This window comes from Salvelinus alpinus, chromosome 11 (genome assembly GCF_045679555.1).
Source record: "Salvelinus alpinus chromosome 11, SLU_Salpinus.1, whole genome shotgun sequence".
Classification (NCBI taxonomy): domain Eukaryota; kingdom Metazoa; phylum Chordata; class Actinopteri; order Salmoniformes; family Salmonidae; genus Salvelinus; species Salvelinus alpinus.
In genome coordinates this window covers 48,430,012-48,444,589 of record NC_092096.1, presented here as the reverse complement: position 1 = coordinate 48,444,589, position 14,578 = coordinate 48,430,012, and the positions used below count along the sequence as shown (strand labels likewise).

General features: G+C 41.5%; 1 protein-coding gene and 1 long non-coding RNA gene across 15 annotated transcripts in view; one reads left to right on the top strand and one right to left on the bottom strand.

Moving 5' to 3' along the window:
* Nucleotides 1-7,857: 7,857 nt before the first annotated feature.
* LOC139534865 (uncharacterized) lies at nucleotides 7,858-9,215 on the bottom strand. The gene is made up of 2 exons (XR_011667020.1): nucleotides 8,522-9,215; nucleotides 7,858-8,226 (listed from the first exon to the last, which is right to left on the bottom strand). It is a non-coding gene; the product is annotated as an uncharacterized lncRNA (long non-coding RNA).
* Nucleotides 9,216-9,306: 91 nt separating this feature from the next.
* LOC139534864 (phosphatidylinositol-binding clathrin assembly protein) overlaps nucleotides 9,307-14,578 on the top strand; it is a 57,149-nt gene continuing 51,877 nt past the window's right edge. For all 14 annotated transcript variants that reach the window (XM_071334345.1, XM_071334344.1, XM_071334351.1 and 11 more), the window contains exon 1: nucleotides 9,307-10,576. In XM_071334345.1, the coding sequence (XP_071190446.1) occupies nucleotides 10,447-10,576 (130 nt within the window). In that variant the 5' untranslated portion in view covers nucleotides 9,307-10,446. The remainder of the gene's footprint in view (nucleotides 10,577-14,578) is intronic.

Genomic DNA, 14,578 nt, shown 5'->3' with positions numbered 1-14,578 from the left:
GCATGAGGACGGCAGATGTGGCCAGGGCAATAAATTGCAATGTCCGTATTGTGAGACGCCTAAGACAGCGCTACAGGGAGACAGGACGGACAGCTGATCGTACTCGCAGTGGCAGACCACATGTAACAACACCTGCACAGGATCGGTACATCCGAACATCACACCTGCGGGACAGGTACAGGATGGCAACAACAACTGTCCGAGTTACACCAAGAATGCACAATCCCTCCAACAGTGCTCAGACTGTCCACAATAGGCTGAGAGAGTCTGGACTGAGGGCTTGTTGTTAGGCAGGTCCTCACCAGACGTCACCGTCAACAACATCGCCTATGGGCACAAACTCACCGTCGCTCTTCACTGACGAGTTGCAGTTTTATCTCACCAGGGGTGATGGTCGGATTCGCGTTTATCGTCGAAGGAATGAGCGTTACACCGAGGCCTATACTCTGGAGCGGGATTGATTTGGAGGTGGAGGGTCCGTCATGGTGTGTCACAACATCATCTGACTGAGCTTGTTGTCATTGCAGGCAATCTCAATGCTGTGCGTTACAGGGAAGACATCCTCCTCCCTCATGTGGTACCCTTCCTGCAGGCTCATCCTGACATGACAATGCCACCAGCCATACTGCTCGTTCTGTACGTGACTTCCTGCAAGACAGGAATGTCAGTGTACTGCCATGGCCAGCGAAGAGCCCGGTTCTCAATCCCATTGAGCACGTCTGGGACCTGTTGGATCGAAGGGTGAGGGATAGGGACATTCCCCCCAGAAATGTCTGGGAACTCTTGGTGGAAGAGTGGGGTAACATCTCACAGCAATAACTGGCAAATCTGGTGCAGTCCAAGAGGAGGAGATGCACTACAGTACTTAATGTAGCTGGTGACCACACCAGATACTGACTTACTTTTTAGTCACATGTCTGTGGAACTTGTTCAGTTTTTGTATCAGTTGTTGAATCTCGTTATGTTCATACAAATATTTACAAATGTTAAGTTTGCTTAAAATAAACGCAGTTGACAGTGTGATGACATTTCTTTTTTTGCTGAGTAACCAAAAAAAGTGTTAAACAAATCAATAGATATTTTATATTTGAGATTCTTCAAAGTCGCCACCCTTTGCCTTGATAACAGCTTTGCACAATCTTGGCATTCTCTAAACCAGCTTCATGATGTAGTCACTTGGAATGCATTTCAATTAACAGGTGTGCCTTGTTAAAAGTTGATTTGTGGAATTTTATTCCTTCTTAATGCGTTTTGGCCAATCAGTTGTGTTGTGACAAGGTTGGGGTGGTATACAGAAGATATCCCTATTTGGTAAAAGACCAAGTCCATATTATGGCAAGAACAGTTCAAATAAGCAAAGAGAAACGACAGTACATCATTACTTTAAGACATGAAGGTCAGTCAATACGGAACATTTCAAGAACTTTGAAAAAAAACATCAAGCGCTATGATGAAACTGGCTCTCATGAGGACTGCCACAGGAAAGGAAGATCCAGAGTCACCTTTGCTGCAGAGGATAAGTTCAGTAGAGTTACCACTCTCAGAAATTGCAACCCAAATAAATGCTTCACAGAGTTCATGTAACAGACACATCTCAACATCAACTGTTCAGGAGGAGACCGCGTGAATCACGCCTTCATTTATAAAAATGTTTACCTTTATTTAACTAGACAAGTCTGTTAAAAGAACAAATTATTATTTACAATGACGGCCTACCCCGGCCAAACCTTAACCCAGACGACGCTGGGCCAATTGTGCACCACCCTATGGAATTCCCAATCACGGCAAGTTGTGATACAGACTGGAATCAAACCAGGGTATGTAGTGATGCCTCTAGCACTGAGATGCAGTGCCTTAGACAGCTGCACCAATCGGTCAATTTGCTGCAACAAAACTACTTATAAAGGACACCAATAACAAGACGAGACTTGCTTGGGCCAAGAAATACAAACAATGGACATTTGACCTGTTCTTTGGTCTGATGAGTCCAAATTTGAGATTTTTGGTTCCAACCGCTGTGTCTTTGTGAGACGCAGAGTCGGTGAATAGATGATCTCCGCATGTGTGGTTCCCACCGTGAAGCATGGAAGAGGAGGTGTGATGTGTGGGGGTGCTTTGCTGGTGACACTGTCAGTGATTTATTTAGAATTCAAGGAACACTTAACCAGCATGGCTACCACAGCATTCTGCAGCGATACGCCATCCCATCTGGTTTGCGCTTAGTGGGACTATCATTTGTTTTTCAACAGGACAATGACCCAACACACCTCCAGGCTGTGTAAGGGCTATTTGACCAAGAAGGAGAGTGATATAGGGCCGCATCAGATGACCTGGCCTCAACAATCACCCGACCTCAACCCAATTGAGATGGTTTGGGATGAGTTCGACCGTAGTGCGAAGGAAAAGCAGCCAACGAGTTCTCAGCATATGTGGGAACTCCTTCAAAGACTGTTGAAAATCATTGCAGGTGAAGCTGGTTGAGAGAATGCCAAGTGTGTGCAAAGCTGTAATCCATTCAAAAGGGTGGTTACTTTGAAGTTAATAACATCTAAACTATATTTTAATTTGTGTAACACTTTTTTGGTTAATACATGATTCCATATGTGTTATTTCATAGTTTTGATGTCTTCACTATTATTCTACAATGTAGAAAACAGTCCAAATAAAGAAAAACCCTTGAATGAGTAGGTGTGTCCAAACTTTTGACTGTGGTATGAAGCTATGATCTTCACCCAAAAGACATTCACCCAAAAGACATTATTAGTTTTATTATCCTTTCCATCACTGTTGTGTATGTGTATTTCAGGATCCTGTAATCATTCCATTTTCTTATAATTTCCATAGTTGAATTTGTTTTTATCATTTCACCCAAGCAGTCTATTTAATTGTATATCAGTGTGTTTTTCATGTGTGTAGATAGGCATTGGTTAATGTGCTAAGTGCAAGCCACTCCTACCAATTAGGCCTGATCATTTGCAGGTGGATAAAGGTGTGTAGGAGCATGTCATTGTTAGGTTAGATGAGGAGGATGCTCAGGCCTTGTATTGATTAGGTTTGCTCACCTTCATCCTCTCTCACCTCCTTTGAAAAAGGTCAAAGTTAATCGAGGAGAGTCGGTGAGGAGAGAGTGTCCTACCCCATGGATGGAAATGCGCTCACTTGAAATAGACTTTCCTTCTCCACTCACAATTCATTCCCAGGTCGCAGTTGTAAATGAGAACTTGTTCTCAACTGGCCTGCCTGGTTAAATAAAGGTGGGAAAAAATTAAATATGAAAATGACGTCTACAGGGGTGGATCCCAAAATAAACGTGCACAGTGATCAAAACAAATTAACTTAGTTGTGCAAGACATTTTATAGATAAAACAATAAGTAGCATGTGGTTTTCAAACTTGTGCATGCTTTTCAAAATGTTGCAGATTTCAAAACTCTTTGATGAAAGGTGGCTATCAAGAAGGATAGGACACTCTTCCGTTTGCCTACTAACGAATTTACACACTCCTCGACCACTTATCGGCTCGCAGGTCAAGGAGGAGAGAGGACGGTGGAGAGATGACGGAGGATGGTCTTTTGCCCAAACGAGAAAAACCCTAGGAGTACGTCTTGGCCAAAAAAAGCTATAGCTTCTTTACATTTCATTTTAATCCTTGTTTTTAGCCTCCTTAATTCTCCTGTTTTAAGTCAGTTGTATGTATTATTATTTATTCCAAATAAAAATCTGAATTTTTTGTAAATCCTGTTCCAGTCTACCTTTTCAAATTGTTTATGTGACAAGCAACAGCCGGCTTCATCACAAGTGGATATAGAGTTGATATACACTGGATGTACAAATTTACAGAATCAGTATAAATATATCTAAATGCAGATGGATGAACAGAGTGCATATTTTGTGTACAGTTCACAGATTGCTTGATGCGGTGAGCAGCGTAGAGTGCATAGTCCTTTATTCTCTATGGGCTAAATGGCCGGTTGGTGAGGGCCACAGCACGGGGAAAGAAACTGATCAGGTGGCGGGTGATTTGGATCATGATTGACCTAAACCTGCCAGAGGATAGTTTTTGGAAAAGGGGGTGACCGGGGTCGGCGATGATCTTTCCTGCACGCTTTCTTGCCTTGGAAGGATTTCAAGTATTTCACTGTTAGTCCACACCGGTAGTTTATAAAGTATGTGATGAATATAATGTTATTTGGAGTCGTGCATTTGTAGTTGATTTGGAGTCGTGACCTCGATGGAGGGCAGGTGGCAGCCGATGACCACCCGGGGTTTTCTGAAGTCAACCACCATCTCCACAGTTTTGTCTGTGTTGAGTTCCAGATTATTGTGACTGCACCAGGCCACCGTGCAGTCAAGTGTCATTAAGTTGATATTGTTGACATACCGGTATGACAGAAGAACATAAGTGTGCTATTTAGACGCAAGTGACAGCTACCTATACAATTCTCAGAGGATGGAACCTGACTGCTGCTGCTTGTTGCCATGGGCTACTGGCGCACATGTAGTTGCCATGGAAATGTTCTACCCTCATACCTCTAGATGGCTTTGTCCTCCAACTGTTTGGGGGAGAATGGACCTTTGGAATGGAATTTTAGAAGAGAAAGGAAGAAACATTCAACATTAGTCTGATACATTTTTGTATTGGTTGAAGGTGAAATGTATAATGTATTTATGTGTATTCGTTACTTTTGAAATATGTGTTATGTAAATAGCAGTAAACATTGACATTATCATAAATTATCATTACCCATGTGGTGGGTGCGTGTAACGCTTATCAAACCAATGTTCATATTGAATAATAGTTTCAATGTTTAAATTTCTACAGTTCCTTATCCACTTGTTTAGTGGAATACTAGAAACGGTGTTAAAAATTTTCCATTTCAAATTTTTCTACCCTGTAAAATTGAGATTTTGCATATTGCTCTTCCAATTTTCAAATGTACCTTGTCGTTCGAAAAATGAAAGTAGAAATATTGGTGCGGTTAGGAAAACTGGGTGATTTCTTAATAGGTGGTTCCAGTGGACACTACTATTACAGTGTGCAGGGTGAGACCCTGTTCATCCAATGTGGATATATCTCACACGTTTCACCCTGGCAACTTCAGACTATCGGCATGCACTCTATTAAAATGACCATGGTGCGTTATGACTACGCTCAACCAAATTAAGAAACTACTTTACTGCAAAAAGACCTGGGACTGAAATTATTCAAATTTAACAAGTGTGTTAGATCATTAGACTGATAAGCGTTACACGGACCAGTGGTGGTATGGCCTTTTTATTTTACTACTATAAATAGCTACATTCAAATCGGTTCCATTTGAAATGAAAATGATTAAAATACTCCCAACAAGGTTACTCTGTGATGTAAGCTTGTTTGTGCTCTGAAGTTGATGATAGCGCTCTCTCATCAGGAATCCCTACAAATGATGGCTTAGCGGAAACCACGAGTGTATGAAACATGACAGGCCATACACGCTCACCAGCCAAGTTATTCCCAAGGTTAACGTCAATAGAGTGTTCAAACCTATTCCCTTAAGTAAAACCCTATTCCCGAATCAGTCTCAGCAGAGAAGGGTAACAGACTCCAACGCAAACAACTCAGAGGCACCTGCATCTCACAGAATCTGCACTGGCACTAGGTCACTAACATTGACACAAAACCCTTTGTAATGAAATACGGACTTTCGCATGCCCCTGGGCATCAGACCGTGTCAGGAGTAAGCTAATGTGGGACAGGCGCTGCTAACGTCGTAGGCTTAGGTTTAACGTAAGTGCAAGTACTGAATTTACCCTTAGCCCTGAAAACAGGGCATTCGTTTTTCCAATGACCTGAACCCTGACAGTAGTGACACTCTTGACCAAAGTCAGCGTTACCATGGAAGTCAGACAACCCTGGTTGAATGAAACTCTGCCCGTGAACCAGAGTATCTTAGTGAGCCGAACAACCCCACTCACTTCGAATACAGGTCTCTGCAAAGACACTTGAGTCAAAACATACTCGTCTGCCAAAACCGCAGCTTCAGAGATAGTCTTCACTTTTCGTTCGTGTACGTGGCTATACAATCAGGGATTGTGTCCTTAAATTGCTCTAGCATAATCAGATCACACAGCCCCTGGACAGTTATAACCACAGAGGCGGAACACCAGCGATTAAACTGAAGATAACTCTCGCACAAACTCAACATGAGTCTGTTTTTCAGCCTTTTTAAAGTTCTATATCGTTGGCAGTAAGCCTCAGGAACCAATTCATAAATCTGTAACAGCCATTTTAACCTTATAACTGACACTGTCAGCTACACTAAGAGCTGCATTTGCTTCCTGTGCTTTACCAGTCAACACACACTGCAACATTAAAGTGCGATCAGAATCAGGCCAACTCCTAGTGTCAGCAACACCCTCAAACAATGAAGAGAACGTTTCAGGGTCCTTCTCATACAATTTTGGCAACTAAGTTTCCAACAATATCAAATTAGTCTGGGGCACGACCGAGAGAGGAGCAACCCCTAGGTAAATCTGGGTCACCTTCCCAGAGAAAACTCTACCCCGAGAGCTTACCTTCCCTAACCAACTCTAGCCACTCTTGTTGCAGCTTGATTTTGGGACCCTCCAAATCCTGTTTAAAGTCCAATTCCTTTTCATACTTTACACGATCATGGTCTAGCTGTAACAGAAGCAGTCCTTTCTGCTGTTCAAAAAGACGACTACTAGGGATAACAGATGGAGCGGCCATTGAAACAAAATGGGGAGACGACTGGGAAGGTGGCAAGTCCTGAGGCTGCCCCAGTGTTTACTTCAAGAAGACCACTCTCCATCAGATTGGCCTTCAATATCAACCTAACAGAATGTTTTAGACGTTGATCACTAATCGCAAACTTGTAGTGTTTTGCAATATTCAAAAACTGTTCTTTAGTACACCATTCTAACAGTTCCTCTGATAGACGAGTTAATTCACTTTCTACGTTAAGACGCCATAGTCACAAGTAAATACAAAAAAAAACCTTGAGCTTCCCCTCTGCTGGGCACACTAGACCACAAAAGAAACGCCAATCACACTGGGTACCACAGGAGAGAAATTAGATATATATGGAGCGTCCCCAAATCCTACAATAACTCAACCCTGGTCTTCGTGCGGATTCGCGGTGGGTAATTATACACTGTAACCTGCTGGCAAGGTAAAATAATAATGCCCAACGTATTTCAAAGTGAAATATGTCACTATGCTTAACAGGGGAAAGAGAGGCTATAGCGCCGGGTAGCATGTAGCACTACCCCACCCAAATGTCCCACTGAGGTACACAGCAGATTGTACTCACCTCAGACCGAAGTCCCAACAGCGAGTAGATCAAGAGTTTCCAGCCTGGGCAGGGGCTTGGAAATTAACCAATGTACTCTCTCCAACACAGCACACAACCAACTATCCACCGCAGTGGCAAGTTTACCAAACAAAGGCAACCAACACTGGTTGTGCTGTAACAAAAGACGCAAACAAAACACCTACAGAGTTCTCAAACATTAACACAATACACATACTAGTAAGCCCAATAAAACTAGTATTAGGCCCACTGGCACTCCACTTGTTTAATGACATCACCAGACAACCAAATATCACTGATATGCATCTAAGGCACTATACCAAACACTTATAAGAATGTGCCATAAATACCAACCAAAGCGCATTCCAATAAGTATTAACCCACCATATGCAACAAAATACTATCACAACAATGTCTAAGTACCAACCTTATGATCCAAATGACTCGCACCACAAAGCGAGGATCAAACTTTTCAGATCCCGGACGAGCCTCCACTTGTCACAAACCAGCTCAAAGTCCGTAACAAAAAGGGAGACAATGTGGAGATAAGGAATAACAAAAAACATATTTATTAACTTTAGTAACCTAAATACAATTAACAATGGTGTGTGTGTAGTCAGTAATATAAGTGAGTGGTTGCGTGCATAGATGTGATAATGAGGGGTGTTGAAAGGTGCCAAAGCAAACAAGCAGCCACAAAAATACCACAAAAGAAATATATATTTATATATTTTTTTAAACGACCAAAAAATTTAAAATAAAAAAATAAACCACAACAACCAAAACCCAACAGTGTGTCTGCATGGAGAGAGTCTCCTTAATTAAGGGGGAAAATGTTTATTTATTCCAGGACACACCCGAACCCAGGTGTGTCCCATTTCGCTGACGACCCTCCCGGCTCCGCCCATCAACATCCTATTAAGGAAAGCAAGAGCAAAGAGAAAGAATTTGGCAGACAGATATGAGAGGGTCATCACATGTTCATACAAATATTTACACATGTTAAGTTTGCTGAAAATAAATGCAGTTGACAGTGAGGGACATTTCTTTTTTTGCTGAGTTTATAAAGGGCAGCAGCCTCTAAGGTGCAGGGTTGAGTCACCGGGTGGTAGCTGGCAAGTGATGGCTATTTAACAGTCTGATGACCTTGAGATAGACACAGTTTTTCAGTCTCTAAGTCCCAGCTTTAATGCATCTGTACTGACCTCACCTTCTGGATGATAGCGGGGTGAACAGGCAGTGGCTCGGGTGGTTGTTGTCCTTGATGATCTTTTCGGCCTTCCTGTGCCTGTGCTGTAGGTGTCATGGAGGGCAGGTAGTTTGTCGCCGGTGATGCGTTGTGCATACCGCACCACCCTCTGGAGAGCCTTTTGTTTGAGGGCGGAGCAGTTCCCGAACCAGGCTGTAATACAGCCCGACAGGATGCTCTCAATTGTGCATCTGTAAAAGTTTGTCAGGGTTTTGGGTAACTGAATGCTTTTACAGATGGCACATTTCAGGCAGGCTGATAATAATGCAAATGTTTTTGTTTCTCACGATTTTAAAGCGTAGGATGTGCCACATTTAGAGCTCAAGAGTCACTCAAGGACAGTCTGAGAAATAATTTAGACCTTAAATTTGTAAAGATGACGATGCAAAAATGATATTTACAGTGCATATATTACCTCGAATGACAATGTCAGATTTTGATTTGGTAAAAACACAATAATTAAAAAAATGGTCCAATAAAACGAGGTAATTTCTGTATTTGTCTCAGACATTCCACAACTATCGCCACATTTCCACCTTAAAATTCAGACACATTGGGTGAGTTCGTTTTGCATGGCTCTGTGCCCCGGTTTCTGGAGATCCCAAGGACCAATGGAATTAGGCTTCTTAAACGCGTTAAGGCCGCTCAGCTGGGGCACCGGGCCAAGCAAAATGAATTCGCCCACTCTCCAAGTCCCATCCAATCAACTATTTCTCAGATCAGCTGATTCCTTAGCTGCCATTTTGTCTGCCGGACATAGGCAGAGAGAGAAGCCAAGCAACAGCAACTACACATCAAAGAACTGGAATAACGAAAAAGCAGACGATGTGAGTTGGCTGTCAAGTCCCATCGGTAAACGTTACTGAGATTTGGGGTGAAAGAAAATTGGATCCAATTTATTGGATATATCGGACTAATTACGTAAAACAAAGGAGTCTTTCACTCCTGGCACGAAACTCGAAGGAAGCGAGTTGAGAAAGAACCCCGAACCTGTCAGCTAGCTAGCTTTTAGCAGTAGTGCTAGTAGGAAGGCTAGCCAGCGGTCTTCTGTTTTGTCTCCCTTGGTTCCGTCTGCGTCAAGTCTGAAGCTCAAGACAAATTGGCAAGTTTGGCAGTTTAATGTTGGTTCCCCATCGTCGTTATGTGTCGCTCGAAACCAAGGGACTGCTCTGTTCAATGTAGCCCAAACACACAAAACGTCAGTGGAAGTTAAAGTCAAGAACTCGGAAGAAGGATTTGGTGTTAACTAACGTTAGATAGCTAGCTCGTTATTAACAGTTATCTAGCTAACTTAGCTGAACTTTGATTTGAATTCCGGGCACATAGGTAGCTCGCCAGGCAGTGGACTGTGCTTTGTCTCGCTAATTGAACGTTGGCATCTAGGCTGCTAGTTATGTTTATTTGTAGCCATCGAGCAAACATTAATGTTTACAAATTGCACAGTGGGACTCTTTCCTGGATCGAATGCTCCAACGGAAATATAAGTTAACACAAGCTAGCCCATATTTGTTAGCTAGTTGTTTTATTATACAGAATATATACCTTGCTAATTATATAGTTATTTAACTGCTCACTGATTTGCCATTTCAAGAGGATCGGGGCAGATAAAGCTAGTTAAATTATTATTGTGCGCTGGATTTGAACTACCTTAGGTAACGTTAGCTAGCTAAAACACATATTGCAACAAATACATTTTTCAACGACAATGGACTAGACGTCATACCATTTTTTTGTTGTCAAGGAACCGATTGACGTGGCCTGAAACCGTCACACACTTGTCATCACTGGTGTTACGTGCGTCAGCTAATATCCAATCATTGGACCGTGTGTGTGTGTTGATCATCTAGCTAATTATTGTGGGGTTTGTAGCGAAACATTGAAACACAATGTCAGGACAGTCTATAACGGATCGGATCGCCGCGGCACAGCACAGCATGACCGGGTCGGCTATTAGCAAAGCCGTGTGCAAGGCCTCGACGCACGAAGTCAGCGGTCCCAAGAAGAAACACCTTGATTGTGAGTATCGTGTGTGTGTGGTGGGGGGTCTGTCGCTGCCTGCATGCATGCGCGCGCGTGTGTGTTGTCTGTATGTTTCTGTGTGTGAGCTTTGATCAGAAGCAGACATGCCAATAATGTAGCTAGCTCGCTACATTGTTGCATTCCATTATAGTGAAGCTGCTTCCCTAGCTATAATTCACTGTAGCAAGCAGACAGGCAGACACTATCTTAACTGACATCTGGCAATGCATTTCTGCGGATGATTATGGTGCATCCCCTGCTGTCCATGTCTGGACAGTACACACTGGTAATTAATTTTGTTAGTATGGTGGGTGGTGGTAGCTTATACTGGTCTCCCATGTTGTCTTTGCCATTCCTTCCTGGTCATAACATTTTAAAATGTGTGTCTTATCCAGAGCGACTTACAGGAGCAGTTAGGGTTAAGTGCCTTACTCAAGCACACATGGACAGATTTTTCACCTAGTCGGTTCGGGGATTTGAACCAACAATCTTTAGGTTACCGGCACAAAACTTTAACTGCTAGGCTACCTGCCTTATGATGGAATATGTTTCTTGTTTCATCTGCCTTTCTTTCTGCAAATCCAATTTCCCTCAGGAACAATAAAGTTTAATTTGAACTTGAGGTCTAGTCGTGTTCCAGGCTATTGGCTCATTATTTGTGCTGTAATGTCACCACTGTCTATGTGAAGACACTAAAGGTCATTGAGGAAGCAGGATCAATGAAAGCGAAGTTCAAGTATAAAAAGATAGTTGATGAGTCAAGCCTCTGGATAGATGTTACAGGAAGCAGAGGAGGATACTTCTTCTTTGCAGCTGTTAGAATGCTAAGGATTGCTTTATAGTGTTGTCATAACTGGTGTCCCCACACTACTCTGCTATAGCAATACAGGATGTTGCTCTGTTAAAATGCTTAGAAAAACTTTAGACTGGTGTTGAATGCTTAGTACAATGCTAGACTGGTGTTGTATAATAACTGGTGTCTCCACTCTGCTGTCAAAATTGTTTAGCAAGCTTTAGCTAGGCTATATTACATTGTATCAACTGTAGTATCTTAACTGGTGTCCCCACACTTATCAGTTGCAGGCAGAAGCCATATCATCAGCCTAGCCTGATGTATACACGCCATTGGAGAAAATAAATTGTGTTTTGAAGCCATTTCCTAGAGAGAGGGTTGGCACAATTACCATATAACTGTTTAACTGACAGTTGTGAATGAAGACAGTCACGGAAATAAAATAACCCTCATTACCCCAAAACTTTTTTGTTGTTGGTGTGTGTGTGGTACACACAGCTGGCTGAAGACAGGATGGCCGGGCATTTGTGTTGAGTCCATTTCTGCGGTAATATGGAATGTTCTGGCCATTTTTTTTACCTCAAAATCGTTATCCAGATCATGTTACGAACTAAGGATGCAAGTTCCGGTCAGTTTTGCTGCCGACTAACCAACCCTCATATTAACTGGTCAACAAACGGTTACATTTTTAAAAAACAATAACATGGGGTGACTACAGAGAATACCAGATAGGGGCGCTTTCCATTCAGCACCACAGAGCTCCGCTGACTATACCGGTTTCGGATGAGCTTTGGCTCTGCATTTGAGTTGCTGTCCATTCAGAGGTGATGAATCCAGGCGCAGCATTGCATTCGCTGATATCGGCATTTGAAGTCGGCCTTGTTGTGACTTCATAACTTATATTTAGAGCAGGAATCATCAACTAGATTCAGCTGCGTGCACTTATTATTTTCTTTCTTAAGTCGATAGTCAGGGAGCCGGAACATAATTAGAAATAATTTGTAGACTTCAAATTGACCGCAAGAAGCCAAGACTGATATAATATTTGACTAAAACATAATCATTTCAAACCTTGCTTAAATTTGTTTACGATCACATAGATGGGTTAGCTGACAATGTCACAAAAACGATGTGCTTGCTTCCTTGGGGCAGAAGTCGGTGTGTTGTGATTCTGGATGGCCAGATTACAAGCACGAAGGACAAGAAAATGCGATGTACGGAATAGAGGTCGACCGGGCCGATTTCAAGTTTTCATAACAATCGGAAATCGGTATTTTTGGGGCGCCGATTGACAGATTTTTAACCTTGTCAGCTCGGGGGATCCAATCTTGCATTAATTACATTGCACTCCACGAGGAGCCTGCCTGTTAGCGAATGCAGTAAGCTAAGGTAAGTTGCTAGCTAGCATTAAACTTATCTTATAAAAAACAATCAATCAATGACTGTCATTGCTCCAATGTGTACTTAACCATAAACATCAATGCCTTTCTTAAAATCAATACACTAGTATATATTTTTAAACCTGCATATTTAGCTAAAAGAAATCCAGGTTAGCAGGCAATATTAACCAGGTGAAATTGTGTCATTTCTCTTGCGTTCATTGCACGCAGAGTCAGGGTATATGCAACAGTTTGGGCCGCCTGGCTCTTTGCGAACTAATTTGCCAGAACGTTACGTAATTATGACAACATTGAAGGTTGTGCAATGTAACAGGAATATTTAGACTCATGGATGCCACCCTTTAGATAAAATACGGAACGGAATAAACGTTTTGTTTTCGAGGTGATAGTTTCCGGATTAGTCAAAGGTATATGGTTTAGAGAGAAATAGTCGACGTGTTATAATTCCTGTAATAACTTGCGGCTGAATTTGAAAGGGATTCCTTCGTTATTTTACCGTTCATGTCTTCCATAGAGAATGTCTTGATCTACTTCAAATAAGGTCTGTGTTTCGTGCAGGCTTAAACCGCCTCGACGTTTTGATACCCGTGTAAATCTCACTAGGATAAGGTAATGTTTGTCAACATATTTTCATAAATCCACTCTACAATTTTTTTAAATCTTTGCTTATATTTAGCCAATATTGATCAGAGTTACCTTGTCCTATGGATATCTACACAGTTATAAAATTGGCACGGTGATGTAAGCCTACACGAAACACAGACCTTATTTTAAGTGAATCTAAAAAATATCCTATGGAATAAATGAAGGAACCGCTTTTCAGATTTTGCTAGGTGTCATGGGAATTATGACTCGCACTTTGGTTGTCAATTCTTACCATGCCCATTATTAAAATAGGATTTCCTGCATATAGAAATTAAAGTTTTTGTTGTCAACGTTCATCACAGGTAACTTAAACTCTATTTTTATTCAAACAGTTGAGAGTATTTGTCTCCTAAGCAGACTCTTCAGTATCATTGTCACTTCAGAGCTGTGTGTGTATTTATGTATTATATTAAGTTAAAATAAAAGTGTTCATTGTTCATTCAGTATTGTTGCAATTGTCATTATTACAAAAATGTGTGTGTATGATTTTTATATATATATATATATATATAACGCTCCGAATTTACGAACTGACAATCTGGCAACAATCTGAATTTACAAAGGCCCAGAGGACACTCTGGCGCTCCAGATTGAATTGACGAACACACCCTAAATACCATACTATGATTTGTTTTAAATTAAAATGGTCAAATATAAACATATAGCTTCTTAGCTTGTCCAATTTGTCAAGCAATAATTTTTTCTAATGGAATGGTTATTACAGTGACCGTGGTCATTTGGCTGGCCAATAAGTCACCCAAAATTCCTTGACTGTCATAGCCCTGCCAAGAGAGGATGCTGTGTAGTAGGCCTAGATTGTTTATTGTCATGGTTATAACTTGAACTGGTATGATTTTTTAGTGTCTCGTGACAGATTTATGTAGGTTTATTCGGATTAAAGAGGGTTCTAACAGGGACACCTTGGTGCGATTTCTATTTATATATGTACATAAACTTCTCAATTTACATTAGCAACGGTCTTTCATGTGCTGAGAGTTTGGGTATTTGGCAACGGAGTTTCTTGCACTGCAGTTTAAAATGTATCGTACATATCCCAGTAACGTTAGCCAGTAGCTAAGCATGCGTACAACAATCTGATTGTACTATGCAAGCAACTTTTCATTTGAACTATATTACATTCTTGAATTTTTTATTTTATTT